This window comes from Symphalangus syndactylus, chromosome 15 (genome assembly GCF_028878055.3).
Source record: "Symphalangus syndactylus isolate Jambi chromosome 15, NHGRI_mSymSyn1-v2.1_pri, whole genome shotgun sequence".
Classification (NCBI taxonomy): Eukaryota; Metazoa; Chordata; class Mammalia; order Primates; family Hylobatidae; genus Symphalangus; species Symphalangus syndactylus.
The window spans coordinates 87,516,605-87,544,509 of NC_072437.2; the positions used below are offsets into that span (position 1 = coordinate 87,516,605).

A 27,905-nucleotide genomic window follows, 5' to 3' on the forward strand; every position below is an offset into this window, starting at 1 on the left:
GGCGAAGTTTACAGTGAGCCGAGATTGGGCCACTGCACTCCACCCTTGGTGACAGAGCCAGACCCTGTTTTTTTTTTTTTTTTTTTTAAAAAAAAAAAAAAAAGCACATTCCAGAACAAGTAAAAGGAAATGTTTCCCTTTCAATATGTACTTCCTAGTTTTTACTACAAAATGCATCCCCTACCCAAGCTCCAAATTTCTATCAGTGATGATAATTACTCCCTCCCTTCCTCCATCTATAAAGCTCAGAATAACCTTTACTCCCTTGCTCTTCGTGATCTTTACAAAGAGAATGTGAAGGAGGGGGAAGAGGGAGGAAGAACAGCATCATCAAATCCTCATTCCAGGTTGTAGCCATTCCCAGTCTCAATTTTTTGGAAAACTTCTTTGCAGACCAGACAACAGCACTATTTCTCTAAAATGAATTCTAGAGATTACTGCTCTGTCACCCTTTCCATTGCTCTAATCATGTTACATCTCCTCTTTGCTCTGGAATAAATTCCTTCATATCTCCCTATCAAGAAAAAGCTTCCAAGCAACTCTTTGCCACGAGATATTCTTGGATCAACACAGGCCATCTGGAAGTCTCCTCTCTTTAATATAATCACTTCTTTTTTACCTGGATATTTATTCACCAGTTAACACGCTCCCTTCAAGTTTGGTACATACTTCCTATAAGAGTCACTAACCTCATTTTTTTTTCCTCTCCCAAGATCTGTTAAAGTCTCTCTTGATTGAATGACAAAGAAATTTTCTTCCTCAACCCTCTCTCTACTCAAATCCCCTGGCATAACTCTATCCTTTTATTTTCTTTAACAAGTATGGATCTTATTCTTGCACCTAACATCTTGTGTATCAGCTGCTTCTATAATTTATAACATGTTTTAGCTTTTGTCTATCCTGTATGTGAAAAAATAGGCATCATAGCTTATCAAAGTGCATCTCACTGTTTTGGAACAGCCTGATAACCACAACTACTCAGTTACAGAGCTAAGTTGTACTATGTTTCTAATGGACAAGACTAAGCATGGTTATCTACTCTTAGATATGCCTAAATCCCCAATAAAGGCCCTTCATCAGATTTGACCCGTTTACCCTTTAGTCTCTCTCCTACATTTCTCTCAGGACCCTTCAATTACTGTTCCCTCTAGTCTGGAATGCCCCTTTCTTCTACCCGCCTTCTCCCGCCCTTTGCCTGGCCACCTTTCTTTCATCCTTCACAATCAGCTCACTCCCATTCAACCATTAGAAATTAACCAGAGTATCTTCCCTTTCTGCTCACCTCCAAGTAGTTTTTTGGCATGCATTTTCAGAATACTACACTGTAACAATTGTTCTGCATTGTAATTATCACCCCCACTGGACTGTAAACTCCTTGAGGTACAGACTGCATCTTATTCCTTATCCCCAAGACCTAACATTGACAGATACCCAATAGACAATTAGTGAATAAATAATACCCATATCCACTGAGTGACATGCACAGGCTACATAAGCATACTGAGGTTTTTTATCTAAAGTTCCAGCTGGGTGTGACGGCTAGCATCTGTAGTTTCAACACTTTGGAAGGCCGAGGTGGGAGAATCACTGGAGCCCAGGAGTTCAAGACAAGCTTGGGCAACAAAGCGAGACCCCGTCTCTAAAAAAGATTAAAAAATTAGCCAGGTGTGGTGGTGTCCGCCTGTAGTCCCAGCTACTTGGGAGGCCATGGTGGCAAGATTCCTTGAGCCTAGGAGTTTGAGCTTGCAGCTGAGCTATGAGTGCCTGAGCACTCCAACCTGGGTAAAGGAGCAAGACTCCGTCGCGGTGGCTCACGCCTGTAATCCCAGCACTTTGGGAGACCGAGACGGGCGGATGACAAGGTCAGGAAATCGAGACCATCCTGGCTAACACGGCGAAACCTCGTCTCTACCAAAAATACAAAAAAAAATTAGCCGGGCGTGGTGGTGAGTGCCTGTAGTCCCAGCTACTCGGGAGGCTGAGAAAGGAGAATGGCGTGAACCCGGGAGGCGGAGCTTGCAGCGAGCCGAGGTCACGCCACTGCACTCCAGCCTGGGCGACAGAGCAAGACTCTGTCTCAAAAAAAAAAAAAAAAAAAAAAAACTTTACTCATGTAAAGTGGGGATAATGCCACACCTCATACACTTGTTACACAGATTAAATAAGGTATCATGAAGCTCGTAACAGTGTCTGCCACATTAGAACTACCATTTGAATGTCTATTTCATGTTTTAGTTACACTATAGAATCCCAAGAAATGTAATGTTGTGACCAATACCAGGCTGAATGGCTTAGCAACCATGCTCTTTTTCATGCATCTAAAAGTCACGGGTTACATTCTTATCATCAGCAAATATTTGCTGTGTACCTATTATGTGCAGGAGTCCTTACTAAGTATCACTGAGCCACCATAACACAATAATAGAGGTAAACAATGAAACAAAAACCTGTACCAATATCCAAGAGAAGGAAGAATGTTACTGGTTTTTCTGTACAAACAATATGAGTATTTTTCAATAAATTTTTATTTGGAACAGGATAGGCTTCAAGAAAAATTCCTAATGGGAAAAGTTCAAAATTAACACTTGTCATCAAGTGGACCGATAACAGGAGGCAGTTCCAAAATTTCTTGTTCCTATTCCCAAGTTTTACTTTCGCTTAGATGTATTTCTTACAAAGTGTATTTAACCATGACCAGGAAAGAATATATGATCTTTATTTGACTCATTTAAATGAGAATTCCACGGATATCTCCCTATGTTCTTTCCTACTAGTATTTAATTTTGTAGCTCTGAAAAACGGCCTGAGTTTGTCTGTTTCTCTACAAAATAGAACACTGAATGGTATATTTACCCCACAACCTTCCTTAAGACAGGATAAAACACACACCTCTTAATCACACTAGCTTATCAAAAATTACAAAACTGCAAATCATGTCGCCTAGTATTAGAAAAGAAGGCTGTGGCCTCAAAACCATTTTCTCCCTAACAAATCCAAAGGTCACGGTCCCAGTGAAGTTTGTGCATTATACTTACTGTTTTCAGTAGCTGCAGAGACCTCTAGCGCTGCCTCAATAAGCCGAGTTTGCAAATAGTACCTGCTAATGTCACCTTAATGAGACAATGGCAACATGCTGAGTAGCAACTAACCGAGTGACCGCGATGAATGTTTAGTTTTGCAACCACTTGGAAATTCTACTAGCTTGGAGCAAGAGATATGTAAGAGGACGTATGAACCTATGTATCCAATTTATTTTAGTAAAACGTGTCAAAGAAATTATCACCCTATGCACACCCCACTCCAAGAAAGATTAAGAAAACAAGTCCTATGAGCGGAGGTCGGAACAATCTCTTTTCCGAAGCCTGAACACAATAGAAGGCAAACTATTGTCCACCTTCGGCTCGCTCCAAATGCGAGCAGTTGCAGAACGATGAGCTGGAACAGCTCGGCACGACTAGTCCAAAGACGAGCACTGGAATATAAGAAAATGGTCCTGGCGCATCCTACCCTCCCCCATCTATCACCCTCAAACAAGTCAGTTACCCAGCTAGTCCCCACCCCCCTCTGCGGGCCGCCACCGCCCGCCTGGGCCCGGCTCGCAGAAGGTAGGAGCCCGGACCGGCAGAGCCGAGGCTCCATGTGAGCCGCGCGGGAGGCGCAGAGGGGGCTGCACCGGGCGGAAGGTTGCACCGGCGGCGGGCGCAAGCAGCGGCCGCCCCCTCGGCTGTGCGATCGGCGGGCCGGGGCGGCAGCATCCCCGTTCATCCGGGCGGCCCCGGCCCGCGGACCCCGCCTCAGCTCCACATCCCCTCCTCGCCGACACCAGGCCGCGCCCGCGTGACGGGGCCGAAAACGCCGGCATTTCCCGGTCGCCGCGCCGGCAGCTCCGGAGGGTGACTGCAGCCCGGCCCGCGTCTCGCCGCCTGCTCTGCCCAGCCCGGGGCCGCGGTGACGGGAGGCGGCGGCCAACTCCGGCCGACCACAAGCCGGCGAGAACCAGCCCGGCGCCGGCCCCCCGCCCCTCCCCGCGTCGCCGGGCCGGCGCGGCCAGGCGGGCCCAGACCGCGGAAGCACACTCACTTCCACATCGCGGCCCTTGTTCTTGAAGCTCTTGATGCGATGGTTCTCCAAGCTGGGGTTCTCGGCCATGGCTGCGCGCGGCTCCAGCGGCGGCTACTCCGGCGACTGCGGCGGCGGCGGCGAGTCTTGGCGCGGGAGGGGGAGGAGGGGGAGAGTGGGAGGGGGGAGGGGGAGAGAAGAGCACGTTCCGTGACGCCTCCGAGCGCGAGGTGGCAGTAGCGCCGGGGGAGGCGCGGGCCGACTGCCGGGCCGGGTGGGGCGGCAACGGTGCTGAGAGCGGCGCGCGCCCGCGGAGGCTGGCGACACGTGACCGGGGGCGGTGACCGGCTTGGGCGTTCGCCGGGCTGTACGTGCGCGTTGGTTCTCGGAATGACCCTGCCCTCTTCCCCTGCAAGGGCTCTCCACAACCCCTCGGTGCTGCAAGTTTTGTGCCAGAAATGAAGCCGGATCTGGCGGCTTTTACTGCCCCTCAGGCGCGGGGCGGCGGTCGTCAACTACAGTTCCCAGCATGCCACGATCGGCCTGGAGTAATTCTCCACGCCTAGTGAGAACGAGGAGAATGCCGGGATCTTTGCGCGCCGCTCTCATATTGCTGGGCGCAAAGCTCCGCCCCCACAAGGCCGCCTCTGGGCGGGGAAGAGCAGGGGAGCTTCCCTGGCACCTTGCGCCCTATCAGGAGGAAGAGGGCGGGGCTTCCTGGGAGCGCACCTCGCTGCCTGTAGCTAGAAGATCAGAAAAGGAACGGCGGATGCTTCGCAATCTGGCTTTTTTGGGGGTCTTCTCAAATAGCAGCCACCTTCATTCGCTCTTCCCCATGCTCTGCTTCAGTTTTATAAATAGCATTTATTTCTACCTGACATGTACATGTGTATCTATGTGATACGAGTGTTTATATGCGTTACCTAGCTGCCCGCGCGGGAATTCAGCTCAATGAGAGCAGGTACTTTGGTCGAATTACTGCTGAATCTCTAGTGTCAAAACAATGCCTAGCACGTCGTAGATACGCAGTAAATACTTGTTGAACTGGCGCTTTAGTGTCGCCCAGTTTCTTCATCATCCTTCCAAGCCCGGTTCTGCAGCCTTCACTCTGGCAGTCCCTGTATTTACATGCCCCCAACACTTCTTGTTCTACCACCACACAGAATCTTAGCCTTCAGGCAGCAGCCCAGCCCTGGTCCGCAGACTCTCCTGTGTAGCACTCCCACTCCCTCTGGGGGCATCGAAGGAATGAAAGAGGGAAATTTGGATGGATTACACTGATAAAGAGTGCTTTCGGCCGGGTGCGGTGGCTCACGCCTGTAATCCCAGCACTTTGGGAAGCCGAGGCGGGCGGATCACAAGGTCAAGAGACCGAGACCAGTCTGGCCAACCATGGCCCGCATGGTGAAACCCCTTCTCTACTAAATATACAAAAATTAGCTGGGCGTGGTGGCGCGCGCCTGGAGGCTAAGGCAGGAGAATCGCTTGAACCCGGTAGGCGAAGGTTGCAGCGAGCAGAGATGGCGCCACTGCACTCCAGCCTGGCGACAGAGGGAGACTCTGTCTCAAACAAAACAACAAAAACAACAACAACAACAAAACAAACAGCTACTTTCTGGAGCAGGTGGGCTTCATTTGCTTGTATGTTAATTTTCAGAATCTACGGTAGACATGAGCAGGTATGTAATGTTGTAGTACTTTAATTGAACTGAGGTCAAAAGTTGGTAGGAATATACCATGAAGAGATCAAAAAGGACAATCTTTAAAGCGAAAGGGCCTTGGCTGGGCGCGGTGGCTCACGCCTGTAATCCCAGCACTTTGGGAGGCCGAGGTGGGTGGATCACAAGGTCAGGAGGTCGCGACTAGCCTGGCCAACATGGTGAAACCCCACCTCTACTAAAAAAATACAAAAATTAGCCGAGCATGATGGCGCATACCTGTAATCTCAGCTACTTGGGAGCCTGAGGCAGGAGAATTGCTTGAACTTGGGAGGCGGAGTTTGCAGTGAGCTGAGATCGTGCCACTGCACTCCAGCCTAGGCGACAGAGTGAGACTCCATCCCCCCAAAAAAATAAATAATTCAAACAACCCAACAAAAACATGCAAAGGACATTGATCACAGAAAAAGAACAAATATATGAGGAGATACGAAAAAAAAAAAAAAAGCGAAAGGGCCTTGAAGAACCTGAGGCCCAGAAGTCAGGAATTCAGAAGCCTTTGGTGGCCAAGCTATGTCCAGGGGCATTCGTCTTGTGAGTGGTGGGGTGTGGCCTATTGATAAACACAGGCTTCAGATCCTCTGGTCATATTGGACTGTGGCCCAGTGTTGCCAGAAGATCCCACTTTTCAAGGAAAACCAAAAAGGTAGATTCTTTTTCTCTTTGTTTTTAAATGTTAATTCACATTTTGTTAATGGACTTAAGCATTTCAGTCACTTCAGAATATCAGGTCCTCAGTTTGCAACACCTGATCTTAGTCTAACCACTCATTTGAAGGGAAACACACACACACATACACACACCCCAGCTATGAATTTAGAAGGAATACATTAGGCAGGGCACGGTAGCTCATGCCTGTAATCCCAGCACTTTGGAAGGCTGAGGTGGGAGGATCAACTGAGGTCAGGAGTTTGAGACCAGTCTGGCCAACCATGGCCCACATAGTGAAACCCCTTCTCTACAAAAATACAAAAATTAGCCGGGCATGGTGGTGCATGCCTATAGTCACAGGTGCTCAGGAAGCTGAAGAAGGAGAATCGCTTGAACCTAGGAGGCGGAGGTTGCAGTGAGTTGAGATCGCGCCACTGCACTCCAGCCTGGGTAACAGAATGAGACTCTGTCTCAAAAAAAAGAAAAAAGAAAGAATACATTAGCTCAACTCTGAGTTTTAAGGAAACAGAACTTGTGTGTTTGCCATTCTCCTTGGCTAAATGGAAGAGAAATTTTCAGACTGTTGCTCAGTCTCTATTATAATTTAGTAGGTATTCCCTTTTCAGGTTAACTTATGCCACCTTTCTTCACACCCGGTCCAAAGAAGGGCCGCCGTTTCGCCTGGATCTAGTTTAGTCATTTTTATTCTTTGCCAGTATCCCTGGTAACTTCAGCATTCACAAATGTGGCACCCTTACACCACAGTCTTTCTACATCCTTAACTTCACCAAGTTTTTTACCACTCAAGTGATAAAAAGTGCAAGCCTGCACCAGACCTTGGAGACCTTAATCTCTGGGAAATGACCACCTCCAGGGACTCAAATTTGGTGCTTCTCATATTTAGAAACTATCTCCTCTTTTGCCTCACTCTAATCATCACCCTTGGCCTGAAACTTCTCTGGACAGCTCTTCTTTTAAATGGATTTATTTTCCACACATATTGTGAGTGTCTACCCATATACCAAGCATTGTATTCGTCGGGCGCATGTATGAAGGACTAAGGGGTCTCGGGGGAGACAGGAAGGAAGGGCCCTCAGCCCAGGGGTCAGTCAAACCCTCTGACTCACTCTCCACCTTCCCAAGGCATGGGGGAGTCATGCCAGCAGTCAGTCAGGTAGCAGTATGCCGTAGGCAACACAAGCATAACAGATGGGAAAAGAACTTCATGATTTGCCTCCTAAGTCAGCTTCTTTCTGCAAACTCACCACTCTGTTACTGGCATAACCATTCTTCCAGGGACACCTCTCCAAGCTAAGAGCCGTCTTTACTTCTTGTCTCTCTCCCTCAACTCCCTCACCTAGTCACCATGTTAATTCACCAATCAGTGTTTCTGGCATCTCTCTCTTCTTCCCGTGCCACCCACAAGACTACCTTAACACCTCCTAAGCAGTCCACCTGCCTCCCCAATCCCTCCACAGCAGTCTGACTCACTTCTCCAGATCTTCCTGACTTCTTCTCTGCTCCCAATCAGCATACCCTTCCCCTCTGCCATTATCTGTCAAATCATTTCTAAACTCAGTCTAGGGCCAGGCTCCGTGGCTCATGCCTGTAATCCCAGCACTTTGGGAGGCCGAGGCGGGTGGATCACGAGGCCAGGAGATTGAGACCATCCTGGCTAACATGGTGAAACCCCGTCTCTACTAAAAATACAAAAACATTAGCCAGGCATGGTGGCGGGTGCCTGTAGTCCCAGCTACTCGGGAGGCTGAGGCAGGAGAATGGCCTGAACCCGGGAGGCGGAGCTTGCAGTGAGCCGAGAACACGCCACTGCACTCCAGCCTGGGCAACTGAGCAAGACTCCATCTCAAAAAAAAAAGAGTTCAAGACCAGCCTGACCAACATGGTGAAACCCCGTCTCTACTAAAAAAAATACAAAAAGTTAGCCAGGCATGGTGGCACACGCCTGTAATCCCAGCTACTTGGAAGGCTGAGGCAGAATTGCTTGAACCTGGAAGAGGGAGGTTACAGTGAGCCAAGATCGCACCACTGCACTCCAGCCTGGGCAACAAGAGTGAAACTCCATCTCAAAAAATATATATATTAAAATAAATAAATAAACTTGTCTAGTGGTTAAGATCATATATGATGCAGCCACAGTGCAAGATACTTTTTCTTATTTTTGGTTCCCCTGCACATCGCTCATGCTTCAGCTAACATGTTCTGCTCACCTTTTTCCAAGTATATCTTAACCTTTCCAGTTTTTACATCTTTGCCATTTGACTTGCTCAGATGGCCCTGCCCCTGTCTCTGCCTGTCAACATCGCTTCCTCTTTGAATACTCATCCCACATGGTCACCTTCTCTATGAAGCTTTCCCAGCATGGGACTGTGGAAGGATCTTCAGAATCTGAAAATTCAGGTCCCAGGGCTGAATCCTATCAGATCAAGCCCAGGCAAGTCAATTATCTGCCCTGAATCCTCTTTTCATCTACAAGTGAGGATCCTGAATCACGAGGGTTTTGTGAGAATCAAATTCTAAAATGCACATGGAAGTGCTTTGAAATTGCTCTATTAATATTAGTTGTTACTATCTTCCTAGCCAGGAGTAATATGTTTCCCTCTGAACCTCAGAAGAACTTTACTTATGGTTTTGTATTGCTGCAATTTGTGTAGTCTTATCTCTCTCTTACCTATTGCTATGGTGTGAACATCTATGTCCCTCCAAAATTCATACATTGGAAGCCGATACCCAATGTGCTAGTATTAAGACATGGGGTCTTTTGGGAAGTAATGAAGTTTTCATAGCTCTGCCCTCATGAATGGATTAGTGCTCTTATAAAAGAGGCTGGAGCCAGTGTGTATCTGTGGTCCCAGCTACTTGGGAGACTGAAGTAGGTGGATCATTTGAGGCCAGGAGTTCAAGGCTATAGTGGGCTATGATCACACTTGTGACCAGCCACTGCACTCCAGTCTAGGCAACATAGCAGGACCCCATCTCCAAAAAAAAAAAAAAATGTTGAAGGGAGCGCCGTAGTGCCTGTTGCCCTTCTGTCTCTTCCACCATGCGAGGACACAGTGTTCATCCCTCCTGCCATGTGAGGACACAGCAATAAGCAGAGAGCAGCCTTCACCAAACATAGAATTTGCTGGGACCTTGGTCTTGGACTCCAGAACTGTAAGAAATAAGTTTCTATTGGCCGGGCGGAGTGGCTCACGCCTGTAATCCCAGCACTTTGGGAGGCTGAGACAGGCGGATCACGAGGTCAGGAGATCAAGACCATCCTGGCTAACATGGTGAAAACCTGTCTCTACTAAAAATACAAAAAATTAGCCTGGCGTGGTGGCGGGCACCTATAATCCCAGCTACTCCGGAGGCTGAGACAGGAGAATGGCGTGAACCCGGGAGGCGGAGCTTGCAGTGAGCCGAGATCGCACCACTGCACTCCAGCCTGGGCGACAGAGAAAGACTCGTCTCAAAAAAAAAAAAAAGAAAGAAGTTTCTATTGCTTATAAATTATCAGGTCTCAGGTGTTTTGTTCTAGCAGCATGTTCTATCGTGCATGTTTGCTGAATGAACAAATGAATTAATGAGTGAATGAATAAATTCCTTTCTTCCCTCATGATCACCTTTTGGCTAATTCACCACACTTTAAGCACACCTGAAGCAAAAAGCAAATACTGAAAATTGAAGAAAATGACATCCAAATGCATCAACCCAGCTACCTAGCAGTGCGCTTACCTCAGTGGTAAAAAAATGTAAAATAATAAGAGTTTTCAGTTACTGAATTCCTGCCAGGAATTTACATACATCATCTCTAATCCCTGTGAAAGCCCTGCATGGTTGCAATTATCATCTCTATCTCTCTCTGGGGCAGGCGGAGCTTGGAGCTCTGGTTCCAAGGCATGGTGAGGGTCTGTGGTGTTGGCAGGAACAACAGAAGCAAAAAGACACAGAAAGACAAGTGGTTTCTCTTGTGGCCAATGTCTAGAATAGTAGTAATGAAGACCTCCACTCTCCCCAAAGAATAAATACAGTTCTTAGACTCTAGGAAAGCAAGGTCTCCTCTCCAAGGGGTGTCCCCTCTCCAGGGAGCATCAGTCATGGAAATGGGTGTGCCTAGCAGGGCAACCATCTCATGATCCATGATAGTCAGTAGCAGCAGACACGGCATTGTAGCAGTAAGGTGAAAAGTCAGAGAGGAAGAACCAGATAAATCCCCAGAAATAACTGGGGACACCTCAAGCGAGGCTAGTGTCTGCCCAGTAAGCACTGATACATAATTATGTGGATAACACAAATAAGATAACCTCAATGCATAATAATGGGCTAATGGGCCTGGGACACACACATTGTACCTCCAATATCATTTTCAAATAATTAGACTACAATAAAATAAACAATGTTAAAATCGTAGTGGGCATAATTTAGAATATACTTACCATCTCAAGGTCATGATTCTGCATGATTTTACACATGTAAAAATATAATTTTATACTACTAGATATTGTAGGAAACATAAATATAATTTTAAAATACTAGATATTATAGTACATACATGTAAAAATATAATTTTACAATACTAGCTATAGAACCAAATGGTACCTTAGAGATGAACACAGTCTTGGAAGTTTAGTAACTTGCTGGTTCTTTAAATAACAAGCAGTGTGTCCTTGAACAGGTTATTTCATATAAGTAGCAAGTTGCTCACTTGTGAAATGAGCACGTTGGACTGGATGATCTCGAAGCCTCCTCTCACAGGCATAATGCTTTGAACCTGTGAGCCCATCACTCCAGCCCAGCAGCGTCTCTTCTTCTGTCTCTCCCTATTTTATAGATGAGAAATACAAAGACAGTAAACGATCATAATTGTCAAACGGACCAGAAGTTGAGTGTTCTGATTTTTTTCCACTCATGTCCAGTCCTTCATGGGCCTTCTGATTTTCCAGAAGCTGCCACTGTGCTCAACCCACCAGGTCTTCCCTGTCTCAAATGCATTAGGCCACCAAATCACCCTCAAACCAAAGTTTTCGCTCTCAAAATAGTTGAGATAGGCTGGGTGCAGTGGCTCGTGCCTGTAATCCCAGAGACTTAGGAGGCTAAGGCAAGAGGATCGCTTGAGCCCAGGAGTTTGAGACTGCAGTGAACTGTGAATGTACCACTGCACTCCAGCCTGGGCGACAGAGTGAGATCCCATATCTGAAAAAAAAATTAAATTAAAAGTTATTAAGATAAATCATTATCTCAGATAAGAAATAATTCATTCACTTTAAGGTATGAATGACCTTATTAAACCATGTGAACTCCAGCAGATGGAATGTCCGGTATATCTAACCTATTATTAACATCCACCCTCTCCTCCCCACACAAGAAAACAAAAAGCAACCCTTTGGCATCCAATTTCAGCTGATCCCTGCTGGAAGTTATTTTGATAATACTAGACCTACTGGGAAGTGACCTCTTTGAACAAATACCAGATTTGTTATCTGTTTCTGCATCATCTTCTCCAGTAAACATGAGTACCTGGAGGAAAGCATTTATATCTTACTCATTTTTGGGTTCCCTGTGTCTAATATGATACATAGCACATGATGGGGCCTCAACAAATGTTAGGTGGGTTAATAAATAAACTCAAGTAGAGAAAAAATATTAACTTACCCATTGGAGGGGAATCCATAAAATGTTTGGTATAATAAAAAAATGAGGAGCAGCCAGGTGCGGTGGCTCATGCCCGCAATCCCAGCCCTGAGGGAGGCTGAGGAGGGTAGTTCACGAGGTCAAGAGATCAAGACCATCCAGGCCAACATGGTGAAACCCCGTCTGTACTAAAAATACAAAAATTAGCTGGGTGTGGTGGTGCACGATACTCAGGAGGCTGAGGCAGGAGAATCGCTTGAACCCAGGAGGCGGAGGTTGCAGTGAGCCAAGATCACGCAACTGCACTCCAGCCCGGCGACAGAGTGATACTCTGTCAAAAAAAAAAAAAGAAAAGAAAAGAGGAGCATATTTCTTTTTTGCATAAAAAAGTCATATTATAGTCTGGTGAAGATGGGGATTATGGTTATAAAATAATAGTAGGCTGTGGTGGCTCACGCCTGTAATTCCAGCACTTTGGGAGGCCAAAGCAGGCAGATCACTTGAGGTCAGCAGTTCGAAAAAATTAGCTAGGCGTGGTGGTGGGTGCCTGTAATCCCCACTACTTAGGAGGCTGAGGCTAAAGAATCTCTTGAACCCAGGAGGCGAGGGTTGCAGTGAGCTGGGATCATGCCATTGCACTCCAGCCTAGGTGACAGAGGGAGACTCCGTCTCAAAATAAATAAATAAATAAATATGCAAATAAAAATAAAAAATAATCGTGGGATGGCAGGGAGTGAGGGAGAGCATTAGGGAAAAGAGCTAACGGATGCAGGGCTTAATACCTAGGTGATAGGTTGATAGGAGCAGCAAACCACCATGACACATGTTTACCTATGTAACAAACCTGCACATCCTCCGTGTGAACCCTGGAACTGAAAAAAATAAAATAAAATAATGATTTTTAAAAATCACCAACATGTAGAGATGTAAATAGCAAAAAAAAAGATCAATGACAACTACCGAGTGTGCACCATGTGCCAGGAACTACGTTAAGCCTTTTCTGGGATTACTTCTTTTAATTCTCACAACAGTATTATCAGGTAGAAACTATTTTTACTCCTATTTTATAGAGGAAGAAACTGAGGCCAAAAAATGCTAAGTAACTCTTGCACGGTCAGGAGGAGACAGGGTCCATGCAACCTGATTGCAGGGCCCACATTTGTAATTTGGTTTTCCGCAGGCAAGCACACAGAGAGATAAGGGAGAGCCATGTGTCCTGTCTGGGTCATAATACCTACAGATACCTCCTTGATCCAGCATAAACAAAAGGGTTTCCACAGGACAATGATGTTATATTTAGTTGTAAAACAAACGAAAAAAGGTCTAGGTAAACTGGTTACCAAAAGAGGAAGAATTAAACAAGTGTGAAAAGCTAGTCTCTACTGAAAAGAGATTTTTATCGTCAAGTCAGCAGGACTAGGAGAGGACTCAGACAAACCACTAAATCCACAAGTCGGACAAAAAAGGGCTTGTCATCTAGAGTTGTATTAAGTAAATAACTTTTTATCCTTTGCATATTGCCATTTGGAGGAGACATACTCTGCTTACTAATTATGGAGCATTAAAGACTCCAGTCTGTAAATATTCAGCTCTAAAGTCATTCCTGGAAAACGAGGTAACAGGAGGCAGGAGACACCTGAAAGTAGCCATCCAAAAGACTGGTTCATTAGTTTGATTGTAAACATCCTCCTCTGTCCCTACTATTTGAGGAATTTATGATTCCCTAGGTTGGAAAATGCCTAGAGAACTGAAATGTGCAGTAACAATGCTTTTTTTTTTTTTTTTTTGAGATGGAGCTTCCTTTTTTTTTGCCCAAGTTGGAGTGCAATGGCGTGATCTCAGCTCACTGCAACCTCCGCCTCCCGGGTTCAAGTGATTCTCCTGCCTCAGCCTCTCGAGTAGCTGGAATTACAGGCATGTGCCACCATGCCCAGCTAATTTTGTATTTTTAGTAGAGACAAAGTTTCACCAGGCTGGTCTCAAACTCTTGACCGCAGGTGATCTGCCTCCCAAAGTACTGGAATTACAGGCGTGAGCTACCGCACCCAGCACTTTTTTTTTGTTTTTTTTTTTTTTTTTTGAGACAAGGGTTCGTTCTGTTGCCCAGGTGGGTGTGCAGTGGCGCAATCTCAGCTCACTGCAAACTCCGCCTCCCAGGTCCAAGCAATTCTCATGCCTCAGCCTCCCGAGTAGCTGGGATTACAGGTGTGTGCCACCATGCCTGGCTAATTTTTGTATTTTTAGTAGAGATGGGGTTTCGCCATGTTGGCCAGGCTGGTCTCAAACTCCTAGCTTCAGGTGATCTGCCCGCCTCGGTCTCCCAAAATGAACAATACAGTTCTGGGCACACTGTTTCCCCCCTATTTCAAATTGCTATGTCCCTTATAATCAACATTGCCAATACATTAATCCTTAGTGAAATGGCCAATATAAATTTTCTAAAAGAAATTTTTTTTACCTAACTTGTATGAGTCTTTTAACTTTTAGGTCTATTTCCCTTTAAATACTGCAGTTTAAGTAACTTTGCTTTGGCCAGGCGCGGTGGCTCAGGCCTGTAATCCCAGCAGGTTAAGAGGCCAAGGTGGGTGGATCATGAGGTCAGGAGTTCAAGACCAGCCTGGCGAAGATGGTGAAACCTCATCTATACTAAAAATACAAAAATTAGCTGGGCATGGTGGCAGGTGCCTGTAATCCCAGCTACTCAGGAGGCTGAGGCAGAGAATTGCTTAAACCCAGGAGGCTGAGGTTTCAGTGCACCAAGATAGCGCCACTGTGCTCCAGCCTGGGCAACAGAGCGAGACTCTGTCTCAAAAAACAGAAAAGAAAAGTAACTTTGCTTTGGATAAAATGTGTTTTTTCCTCCAACTACACTTTCACATTTTCTCTCTTTGATACCCAGATGTTCTATACATGACATCAGAGTAGCTTAAGCATTTATAGACAAGGCAGTGTGATGTCCTACAGCTGTGCTGTCCAGTACAGCTGCCACTAGCTACATGTGGCTGTTTAACTTTAAATTTAAATTAATGAAAATTAAATGTAACTAAAAATTAAGTTTCTAGGGCCGACACAGTGGCCCATGCCTATAATCCCAGCACTTTGGGTAGGCCTAAGCAGGGGATCTCTTGAGACTGGGAGTTTGAGACCAGCCTGGGCAATATTATGAGACCCTGTCTCTACAAAAATTATTTTAAAAATTTCTTTTAAATTTTTAAATTTAAGCTACTCTTAGCTACTCAGAAGGCTGAGGTGGGAGGATTGCTCGAGCCCAGCAGTTCAAGGCTGCAGTGAGCTTTGATTGTGCCACTGCACTGCACCCTGGGCAACAGAGAGCAAGACCTGTCTCAAAAAAAAAAAATTGAGTTTCTCGTCACACTAGTTTCATTTTATGTGCGCAACAGCCACCATATTGTGGGGACTGTATTGGTAACAGAGATATAGAACATTATCACAGAAAATTCTATGGCTACCCCAGAAAGAACACAACACACGTTTAGCAACAGACAGACCTCATCTTTTCAATTTCCACCTTAATCTTCTACTAGACTTGTGACCATGGGAAGTTTCTTAAACTTTCAAAGTTTCAGATATTTAAACTGTAAAATAGAAATACAGCTGGGTACAGTGGCTCATGCCTGTAATCTCAGCACTTTGGGAGGCCAAGGCGGGTGGATCACCTGAGGTCAGGAGTTCGAGACCAGCCTGGCCAATATGGTGAAACCTCATCTCTACTAAAAATAGAAAAAATTAGCCGGGCGTGGTGGCAGGTGCCTGTGATCCCAGCTACTTGGGAGGCTGAAGCAGGATAATCGCTTGAACACGGGAGGCAGCGGTTGTGGTAAGCCAAGATCACACCACTGCACTCCAGCCTGGGTGACAGAATGAGACTCTGTCTCAAAAAAAAAAAAAAAGAAAAAAGAAAGAAACACAAATATACCTACATCTGTGTGGTGGTAGTCAATAATGCCCAACACACTTTATTGCTTAATAAAACTATTATTATAAGTGCTTAGGGATCAAACATTCCCTTTTTGATCCAAAGTAAAAAAGCTTTTGAGGCCAGGTGTGGTGGCTCATGCCCGTAATCCCAGAACTTTGGGAGGCCGAGGCAGGCGGATCACCTGAGGTCGGGAGTTCCAGGCCAGCCTGGCCAACATGGTGAAACCCTGTCTCTACTTAAAATATAAAAATTAGCTGTGCGTGGTGGTGCACCCCTGTAGTCCCAGCTACTTGGGAGGCTGAGGCATGAGAATCACTTGAACCTGGGAGGCGGAGGTTGCAGGGAGTGGAGCTCGTGCCATTGCACTCCAGCCTGGGCAACAGAGCAAGACTCCGTCTCTCCAAAAAAAAAAAAAAAAAAAAAAAAGAAGCTTTTAAGATTCAAGATTCAAATTAGATATCAATATTTTCTTCATACCTTGAGTACTCAGTAAACCTTGTGGACTACCAAAAATTTAGATTAAAAATGTCATAGAATACTTACACATTTCTGTTCCTTCTCTAGGAGAAAAATAACTTGAATTGCCCCAGAGAAACCTTAGACTCTGGTAGCTGTTTAAACTCATAAATTGTCCCAGAAGATAGTTCTAATTCCCAAACCATCCCTCACATTTAATTCAGGAACATGTTCAGCAAATGTTTGTGTTTATACACAAAGTCTCTCAGCAATCTAAGTTTCACTTGAAGAGCAATGAGGCAAAATTCCTATCTTCCTACCCCACTTTAACTTGGAGATAAAGCCTACTCAAGTTATACATACCAGTACTTTCAAAAGCACTTCAACTTATCTAAGCATCTCTCTAGCCCCACCCACTCTTCCCCTTTTCATCTCAATATGGAACTTTGTGTAAAAGCATCCAAAGCTGAAAGACAGAGCTGTGGATAATGTGCCTGCAGAGCTTAATCCCTGCCAATCTCACAGAGGGGCACGTTACAGTTAGGAATGTGTGCAACCAGAGCCAGGATAAGTTCAGATTCATCAAACGATTGTTTTATCAACCACAATTACACAATACAACTAAAACAAAAATAACCTTGAGAAGCGATGAGTAACCTACAACTCATCATGATATGAAGTTCAAATAATTGCTAATGCCACACTTGGACAGTCAAGTTTTTCAAGCTTCCCCCTGCTCCCCCTGCCCAAAAAAATAGACAAGATTATGCAATGAGAAGATAAAGGAGATAGAAGACAATGCTCCAGGGCCAGGCGCGGTGACTCACACCTGTAATCCTAGCACTTAGGGAGCTGAGGTGGTTGGATCACGAGGTCAGGAGTTCAAGACCAGCCTGGCCAAGATGGTGAAAGCCTGTCTCTACTAAAAATGAAAAAAAAAAAAAAAATTAGCCAGGCGTGGTGGCGGGCGCCTGTAATCCCAGCTAATCGGGAGGCTGAGATAGAGCATTGCTTGAACCCGGGAGGTAGAGTTTGCAGTGAGCTGAGATCGCTCCACTGCACTCCAGCGTGGGCGGCAGAGTAAGACTCCATCTCAAAAAAAAACAAAAAAGAAAAAGAAAAAAAAGAAATCAATGCTCCATCCTTACTATTCAAAGCTAGATTGCAAAATATACTAATCTAAGAAATCTTTAGTTTGTCTCCTCCCTATAGCTTTAGTTGAGCTTTATGTAGGGTTTCTTTCATACAAAGAAGCACAGATATCTCTCTTGGAAGACTACAGCTCAGTGACTGATGGGAACATGCAGGGGCAGGTGAAAACACACAGCAGAACAATATAAGAATGTTTTCTGATGCACAGTATGAGCAAATACGGTTGTAGTCACTCTCTTTCTGCTAAGCAAAAAATCTGAACCAAGCCAACCCCTGCCATCTAAAATGGTCATTTTTGAAAAATGTCTTTATTAGTAATCATTTGTTTTCTGTAGAAATGGGAATAATAATAGCTAGCATTCATTGAGCATTTAATATGTTTAAAGCACTATTCTAAGTAATTCACATGTATTAACAACAGCCCTATGTGGTAGGTAGAGAATATCATCTTTCGTTTTACAGATGAATACACCGAGGCATAGAGAGGTTAAACAATTTGCCCAGGGTCACCCAGCTAATAAGTATTAGAGCCAGAATCTGAGCTTGGGCAATCCGGCTCCATTTTACACTCTTGTCTCTGTTGGCAGTGGAAACAAAGATGAACTTACATGGACACTGATTCCTTGCTACACACAAACCTGCAACCATACGTCAAGACTAACATCTTATAGTTTATGGTTACTTGTAGAAACCAAATTAAATGAGGAAACCAAACATTTGATTGGAACCTATTACTGTCATCAAAACCCACTTCTCCTTGGTTTTCATAATTCCCAGTGGGGAGCGTATCTCAGTAATTTTGTCTGTCAGTAATTTTGAAAAGTCAAGAGGTGAGTCCTAGTGACATTACTTTAGCTCCAAATCATAGCATACCTGAAGTTGGAACCATCCATGAACTTTTCTTCTTTTTAGTTATATGGCTAAATAAATTCCCCTTTTAAAATGGCCGTTTGAGTTTCAACTGAAAGACTCATAACAGATACACCCCCTTCTCCAGCCACTGCCATCCCCACCCCCACAGTGAGTGTCTCACGGGTGGGACCATGACCTCAGCCGGTCTATTTATTTGGAGTGAACCTCAAGGCTTTTGTAGGCATGGCCAGAAAAGAAGCTCTCTTTCTACTGGACTTGAACCTGGAAAGACATGAGCCTGGAAATACTGCATCATCTAAGGCTGCTGGAGTCTGCTGCACAGGGCTGCGGTAATAGCCCATCGAGGGTGAAGTGGGGTTAAGAGAAGCAGGGACATTGAACCCTGAGGGCATCATTTGAGTCCTGAACCTTTTAGTGTCTGAAGCTACTCAACCTCCAGCTATTCCTGCCTTACAAAGACCCTAAATGTAGTGGCTTAAAACAACAGAAATTTATGATGTCTCTCAGCTTGGCAATCTAGGTGATTGTCTGGATTTACTAGTCAGCTTTACCACAGTAACAAATGACTTCCTAAATCCCAGGGGCTTGTAACAACCCATGTTCCTCACTCTGCCGTTACACGTCTGCCATCACATCAGTGAAGGCTCTGCTTCTGCTCCATGTGTTTTTACATTCAGGGACCAAGGCTGCAGGAGGAGCCCCCATTCAAGTGAGACCTGTCATCCCCGTGGCAGAATGAAAAGAGCAAAATACCCAATGGCCCTTTAAAGCCTCAGTTCAAATACGGTGTATGTTATGTCCTTTGATACCCCATTGACCAAAGAAAATCCCTGGCTTTGAGGAATCCCTGTAGCCGTCTGGGTAAATTAGGTTAGCACCTGAGGCCGTTTGTGAGACGTTAAGATAAGGAGATATGCACATACAGAGAAAAAGAGAGACCGAGGCAAAGAAGGATAGTTTATATGTATTTCTACATGCATGGTGTGTGTATGACTTTTTTTTTTTTTTTAATTTGAGATGGAGTTTCGCTCTTGTTGCCCAGGCTGGAGTGCAATGGGACAATCTCGGCTCACGGCAACCTCCGCCTCTCGGGTTCAAGTGATTCTCCTGCCTCAGCCTTCCAAGTAGCTGGGCTTACAGGCACCCATGACCAAGCCTAGCTAATTTTCTGTATTTTTAGTAGAAACGGAGTTTTACTGTGTTGGCCAGGCTGGTCTTGAACTCCTGACCTCAGGTGATCCACCCGCCTTGGCCTCCCAAAGTGCTGGGATTACAGGCATCAGCCACTGCACCCAGATGGTGTATAACATTCTTAAGGCAACTTCATTTCTGTGTGGATGGTTGAAGGTCACTCCCAACCTGAGATATAGGACCAGTTCTTTTCTAGTCGGGGAGAATTCAGGAAGCCATGTTCCAAAACAGTAAGTCAGACTTCTGTTGACCCTGCTCTGATTTCAGACCTTTGTTCTGCTAACTGGGATCCAGCCTTTGTCCCCATCTGTAGAGTCACAGCAGCTCTGCTACTGCTTATCCGCTGGGGCTGTTGCCAATTGCTGCTCAGTCCCTTGCTGTCTTCATAGAGCCTTGGTCACAAGCTTCTTCTTCTCAAGGACAACTACAGGGTCTGCCCCAGGTACATCCCTACCCATGAGCATCTAGTTTCCACCTCCTTTCTGCCTACCAGTCAGGGGCTAAGATAATACTGATAATATAGTAATAATAGCATCTGTCATTTATTGCATATAGTCTCAAATTCTTATGTATCCCAGAAGCGCAGCTATTTCCAGCTGGGCCTCTGTTTTCATCAGGCATCATTCTTGATATAAATCTCAACCCTTCTTCAAGTCCCCCAGAACAATCCATGAACACCAAAAGTATTCACAAGCCATGTGGAATTGACTGAGGCTTCCCCAAAGGAGTGGAGTAGAGATTTATAGTGCACACCCAACAGAAGCAGCTTTTCTCTAATTTCCTTTTCTGCTGGGCTACCGTCAAGCCTCCTCCTTCTCCCCACACCTCAAAGCTTAGCCTTCTCAGTTGTATGCTGAATGCATACTGAAGTAACAGATAATGGAATATGTAACTACGTAAAGCTTAACTAATAATGTTTATTATCTCTGGATGTATAATTTTCAGGCTTAGTTAATTCAGGGACCCAACAATATCATCAAGCACTCAACCCATGTGTTTTCTACTTTCCTCTGTGCCATCCCCAGCCTGTTGGTTTTCATCCTCAGAGTTTCCCCCATGGTCACAAGAAGGCTGCCACAGCTCCAGGAATTATATCCACACATAACTATATGTAAAGATAGGAAGAGGACCATTATTCCTCCTCCTCACATCATAAAGGAAAAACTTTCACAGAAACATCTCAGAAGAGTTACCTTCAAACTCCTCCACTGGGGTTGGGTTACTGCTCATGCCCTAATAATAAAAGTTATTCAGCTGAGACAGGAGAATCGCTTGAACCCAGGAGGTGGAGGTTGCAGTGAGCCGAGATGGCACCACTGCACTCCAGCCTGGGCGGCAGTGCATAACTCCGTCTCAAAAAAAAAAAAAAAAAAGTTATTCAGGTTGAGTATCCCAAAATGCTTGGGACCAGAAGTGTTTCAGAGTTCAGATTTTTTCCCTCCCGATTTTGAAATATTTGCATTATACTTACCAGTTGAGCATCCCTAATCCAAAAACCCAAAACCCGAATGTTCTGATGAGCATTTCCTTTGAGCACCATGTTGACACTCAAAAAATGTTGAATTTTGAGGCATTTCAGATTTCAGATTTTGAAATTAGGGATGTTCAACATTTATTGGCATTTTTAGCCTCTGGAGTTGGAAAGTGGATTCTGACAGCAAGGATGAAAGGTGAGGAGAGGATGGCTATTGGGAAGAAAACCACGAGACTTAGCCACCTTGAGTAGCTTGGTGTCCTACTCACTTGTGTGCTCTGCAAAGTACAATGCCCAACTATGACTAGGCCATGCTCTTGAAGCCTGGGTAAGAGCCATCTAACATTACTCAGGAAGGCCCTTTACAGTCCGACCCCTGCCCCAACCCTAGCAAGGTTATCAAAGCCAGGGGTATCAAAACTCCTTCCTTAGAGGAGTTTTGCTCATCTTTTTTTTTTTTTTTTTTTTTTTGAGACGGAGTCTCACTCTGTCGCCCAGGCTGGAGTGCAGTGGCGCAATCTCGGCTCACTGCAAGCTCCGCCTCCCAGGTTCACGCCATTCTCCTGTCTCAGCCTCTCCAAGTAGCTGGGACTACAGGAGGTGCCCACCACCACGCCCGGCTAATTTTTTGTATTTTTTAGTAGAGACGGGGTTTCACCGTGGTCTTGGTCTCGATCTCCTGACCTCGTGATCCACCCGTCCCGGCCTCCCAAAGTGCTGGGATTACAAGTGTGAGCCACCGCGCCCGGCCTTTTACTCATCTTTATACCTTTACTGCTTCTCCACATGCACAGCAATTCTGCAGGCTGAGAATTATCTCATTTTTTCAGATATGGAAGCTGAGTAGCCCAGAATTTTAGTGACTCACTCAGAGTCAGATAACTACTAAACGGTAGATCAATATTTGAACCCAGGGCTCTCTGGTTCCAATGTCCTTGCTGTCAATGAAAGTAGAACAAAGACCCAAAAGAAAAAGCAAAGAAGACAGATTAGGCTTAAATTTTAGCAGAAGAGTAAATATCTTCTTGGTCGCCGGGCGTGGTGGCTCATGCCTGTAATCCCAGAACTTTGGGAGGCTGAGGCGGGCAGAGCACCTGAGGTTGGGAGTTTGAAACCAGCCTGACCAACATGGAGAAATCCTGTCTCTACTAAAAATACAAAACTAGCCCGGCGTGGTGGCGTGTGCCTGTAATCCCAGCTGCTCGGGAGGCTGAGGCAGGAGAATCACTTAAACCCGGGAGGCAGAGGTTGCGGTGAGCCGAGATAGCACCATTGCACTCCAGCCTGGGCAACAAGAGTGAAACTCTGTCTCAATAAATAAATAAATAAATAAATAAATAAATAAATAAATAAATATCTTCTTGGTCCTTTAGTAACTTAAAACCATTACAAGGTTCTATGGAGGAATGTAATTTCTGTCCTTGGTTATCTGGAAAAGATAAAACAGAGCAGTGCTTTCAGTACTTGGCCGAGGACATGGGGCCATTTTAAAGTGTTGGAATGATTGAACACAAGCCATGCTGCTGAGTTCTGGACACCCAACCCTTTAAATGGGGCCTGGGGAGACATTTACTGAGGATCTGGCCCCTGCCCCAAGAAAGGGGGTACCAGGCCAAAAAGCTGAATAAACAGATATTTTTGCCACAGTGTGGTAAGTGCTATTATGGAACTATGAACAGGGCTGTGAGAGTGTGGGTGGGGGAGAGGGGCGGGGAGGGTGGACAGTAGAAAAACCCGACTGAGGTCATCCCTGTGTTCCAGGACAGTGCAGTCACTCATTGCAAAACAGGGACCCTGAGTCATGAGGAAAGAGCTAAAGTGAATTCAGTAGACACCATTAAACAAGGCAGGGGATGGGAGATGTCTTGGAAAGATTTCCTTCCAATATGGTTTACAGGAAAACATTTTAGCAATTCTGAATGTAAATTTCAGGGGTTTGTTTGTTTGTTTTTAAGCTTACTTTATGGAGCATTTCACATGGCTTTATGAGGATTAGTTCTTACTTCATGTAATATAGTAAGTAATTTGCATACACTATCTCATTTAAAGCTTAAAATAATCCTGTGAATTTGATAGTTCTATTTTCCCACTCAAAAAAATTTTTTTTTATTTTCGGCAGGGAGTGGTAACTCATGCCTATAATTCCAGCACTATGGGAGGCTGTCAAGGAAAGATCGCTTGAGTCCAGGAGTTTGAACCAACTTGGGCACCATAGTGAGACCCCATCTCCATAAAAAATAATAAATAAAAAATTAAATTTTCTTCAAAAATTTTAATCGCTTCCCCCCACACAGTACACACTATCTTAGGTACAGCAATTGATCAGGGAGGCAAGACAACTTGTCCAGGGTCTGTCAGTTCTTCATTGGCAGAGTTAGAATTAGACCCTCCCTGTCATGAGGCCAAGGTGCCTTCTGGAAAATTCACTCCCAGCAAACACATGATTTCCTGGGAGAGGTGGTTACAGCTTAGTATACTGGATCCAGATAGAGAACAGGTGTCCTGTGCTCACAGTGGAAAAGCAACAAAAATGGTATTGAAGGTTGAATGATCATCAGTAGAAAGAACCTGTTTTTAAAAAATGGATAATGGACAATGCTCTATCCTCATATATTTCTGTAACAAAGAATTAAGGAATTCGGTTTTAAGGAGAAAAGTTTGTCACCCTGTATTTTCTATAGCTTGGGCAAATTGACAGATGTGCTACAAGATGGAAGCAGTTAAACAACATCCAATCCAGACCCTTGCCACTCAGATTTCCTCATCCCCTGGTTGCTTGTTAGAAATGCAGATTCTTGGGCCCCCTCCAGACCTACTGAATCATTTGAACAGGAACCCCAGTTGATCTGCATGCACATTAAATCTGAGGGGCTTGCTGCTCCACATAGATACCTTTCTCTGCCATTGTTTCTTCCATGGCGGGTAACGTCTTACGAGTCTGTGAAAATCAAACACACGAGCAGGTCATGTTGTAAGCTGCAAAAGACAAACTTGACAACAAAGCAGCATTTGCTATCTTTTTAAACTGAGTTTAATTTTAACTTAATCTAGTAACTTCTTTCGAATAGATTTTTAGGAGGATTTGTGGTTCTACAAGAGGAATGGGAAGATAATGGGGAAAAAGAACTCAGCAGGAAGGAAAAGGAGGGTATTTTCCCCAATGGCGCAGACCAATCATATGACACCCTTAATGTGTTATCAAATTTCTGCAGGGGTCAGATGTGAAGCCCATTACCTGACATGCCTGCTGGGTGGTCTGGACTTCGAACAATGGCTCCTCCCATCTGGAACCTTCTGCTATTTTGCAAACGTTTCAATGGCTCTGCTGAAAACAAGGAAACAACAGCTGGTGAATAATCTCATTTTATATTAATAGAGCAGCACTGACCTATCCAGGTCCCCTAATACTTCACAAAACAGAACATCCTTTCTTTCCCAGGGCAAGGAAGGGAAGTCTCAGCCATATCACATTACAGCACGAGTAGAGGCCTTGAAGAAGAATGAGCAGAAAGAGTTTTTTCTTGCAAACCCACCTCACTGGACTTTTTCAGATGAGGATTAAGTTAGGCTAAAGGAGGATGGAAGAGAATATCTGCGTTAAGTCCCTGGACTTTACCTATGCAAAGAAATAACCAGAAAGTAAGAAGATTCTTGCCCCAGCCTTGCCTCTGTCTTCTGTATGTGCAGCTCTTTCTGTGAAATCAAGGTAGAGATGTCCAAGTTAAGTGACAACCTGAAAGATAAATGTGGGCTATTTTTAATGCCAGGGCTAGCTGGTGGTTTAATGTTAGTGGAGTCAAATAAAACAGAATGTGACGGCCGGGCGCGGTGGCTCAAGCCTGTAATCCCAGCACTTTGGGAGGCCGAGGCGGGCGGATCACGAGGTCAGGAGATCGAGACCATCCTGGCTAACACAGTGAAACCCCATCTCTACTAAAAATACAAAAAAAATTAGCCGGACGTGTTGGCGGGCGCCTGTAGTCCCAGCCACTCGGGAGGCTGAGGCAGGAGAATGGCATGAACCCGGGAGGCGGAGCTTGCAGTGAGCCGAGATCGCGCCATTGCACTCCCGCCTGGGAGACAGAGCAAGACTCCGTCTCAAAAAAAAAAAAAAAAAAAAAAACAGAATGTGACAACACCACCAGTTCATGAGTGTTTGTGCCTGTGCCAGTAGCATTTTTAACGCTGTAGAGAATTGCAAAGGAATAAGGTCTAACCTGTGATTTCAAGGAACTTCATTTTGCTGGAGGATTTCTTCAACACAAATGACTAGAAGCAAGGATGTAAAATATAAACTGAAAGATGTGTGCCTTAGCCAATTATACCATCACTGACACATACAGAAAAGGAAGATTAAAATGTTTTGATTGAGCAACATTTCTAGAGATTCTGTCAAAACTTAAACAAACAAACAAAAAATCCTGGAAAATAGTAATGCTTTCTTTAACATTTACGAAAGTTCAATTGGGTGTTACTGCTCCGATTTTCTCAGTGTGGAATAGATGGAAAGTTGCTAGAAGGGAGTGGTTACATGCCACCAGAGTAAGCAAGCTGGACCAGGCATACAGACTAGCTGATTAGGGGTAGGGAGAATGGCAGAAACTTCTTAAAACAGTAGTTCCTAACCTTTGCCTTTTGTTTGGGTCAAGGACTCTGTGATGGTTAATTTTATGTCTCAATTTGGCTAAGTGATAGTGCCCAGATATATATGGTCAAACATTATTCTGGACATTTCTGTGAGGGTGTTTTTGCGTGAGACTAATATTTCAATTGGTGGATTCTGAGTATAGCAGACGGCCCTCCCTAATATGGGTGGGTCTCATTGAATCCACTGAGGGCCTGAAAAGAACAAAAGACTGACTCCCCCTGAGCAAGAGGGGATTCTCTGGCCTAACAGCCTTCAGACCTTAACTGCAGCCTTGGCTCCTCCTGGTCTCCAGCCTGCCAGCCCACCTTGCGGGTTTGAGACTTGCCAGCCTCTACAGTCATGAGCCAATTCTTTAAAATAAATCTCTTTATAGACACATCCTATTAGTTCTGTTTCTCTGGAGAACACTGACTAACACAGACCCTTTTGTGAGTTTTTAGAAGGAATATTTATTGAATGTCTTCTATGTGCCTAATTATGGACCCTCTTCCCAGAAAATTGCACATGAACACAAAATTTTACATATGGTTTCCAGGGAATCACCAAACCCTTGAAGCACATCCATGGATTCCCTCCCTTCATTAAAAAACCCCTGGGTCTCCAGCCCTTTATTTTTTTATTTATTTTTTTATTTTTTTTTGAGACGGAGTCTCGCTCTGTCGCCCAGGCTGGAGTGCAGTGGCGCAATCTCGGCTCACTGCAAGCTCCGTCTCCCGGGTTCACGCCATTCTCCTGCCTCAGCCTCTCCAAGTAGCTGGGACTACAGGCACCCGCCACCACGCCCGGCTAATTTTTTGTATTTTTTTTTAGTAGAGACGGGGTTTCACTGTGGTCTCGATCTCCTGACCTCGTGATCTGCCCGCCTCGGCCTCCCAAAGTGCTGGGATTACAAGCGTGAGCCACCGCACCCGACCTCCAGCCCTTTATATAAAGGAGACATAGCTGAATATTTCCCCATCCAAATATTCCTGCTCTGAAAGCAGTTACCACCTGGTGGGTAAAGTACGGAGTCTACCTGCCCAGAGTTACAAAAGGACCAGGAAGGCGTCTGGCCACATAACTCTCTCTCCCTCACCTCTCTGGGAGGCCAGGCATTTCTATGTTAGCATCAGCACTCTGGGGTGGACGTTTGTTCACTTAACTAGAATAAGGCATTGTTACTACCCATGGTAGGGCTGAGACTAGCTGGTTGTTCTTTTTTTTTTTTTTTTTTGAGACGGAGTCTCTCTCTGTCGCCCAGGCTGGAGTGCAGTGGCGCAATCTCGGCTCACTGCAAGCTCCGCCTCCCGGGTTCACGCCGTTCTCCTGCCTCAGCCTCTCTGAGTAGCTGGGACTACAGGCGCCCGCCACCACGCCCGGCTAATTTTTTGTATTTTTAGTAGAGACGGGGTTTCACCGTGGTCTCGATCTCCTGACCTTGTGATCCGCCCGCCTCGGCCTCCCAAAGTGCTGGGATTACAAGCGTGAGCCACCGCGCCCGGCCGCTGGTTGTTCTTAAGCTTAAACATCAGCACTGCTTTCCTTGACATTCTCCTTATCGCCTCATCCTTGCTGATGGACTGTGAGTGAATGTGATGTGTGTCACCTCCAGTCAGAGACCATGCAGATGGGGATGCCTTTCATGTCCTTTCCCCGCTTTCAGCAGACTCAGTGAAGGACTTCTGTGAGGTATTGACAGAGGCCTCAGATGGCCAAGGGGCCACATCCTCTTTCTCCTGCACTCCACACTGGATTGTGACACAAGCAAAAGATCATCCTTTATTTATGTTACTTATGTTAAATGACTGAGATCTGGACCTTGTTTGTCAGCTTATCCTGACTAATGCATACAGGAATTTTACCATTATGAGAAAGATAGTAAAAATATTAGACAAATATCAACTTAAAAATTCTAATATGATCTAGGCTGGGTGCAGTGGCTCACGCCTGTAATCCCAGCACTTTGGGAGGCCGAGGCGGGTGGATCACGAGGTCAGGAGTTCGAGACCAGCCTGGCCAACATGCTGAAAGCTCGTCTCTACTAAAAATACAGAAAACTAGCCGGGCATGGTAGCACGCACCTGTACTCCCAGCTACTCGGGAGGCTAAGGCAGGAGAATCGCTTGAACC

At 45.2% G+C, this 27,905-nt stretch overlaps 1 protein-coding gene across 1 annotated transcript in view; it reads right to left on the reverse strand.

The window, feature by feature from the left end:
• The window catches only part of KPNA3 (karyopherin subunit alpha 3), a 96,634-nt gene extending 91,935 nt beyond the window's left edge, over positions 1-4,699 (reverse strand). The window contains exon 1 of the mRNA XM_055244017.2: positions 4,081-4,699. Coding sequence (XP_055099992.2) covers positions 4,081-4,149 — 69 coding nt within the window. The 5' untranslated portion in view covers positions 4,150-4,699. The remainder of the gene's footprint in view (positions 1-4,080) is intronic.
• Between the last annotated feature and the right edge of the window lie 23,206 nt (positions 4,700-27,905).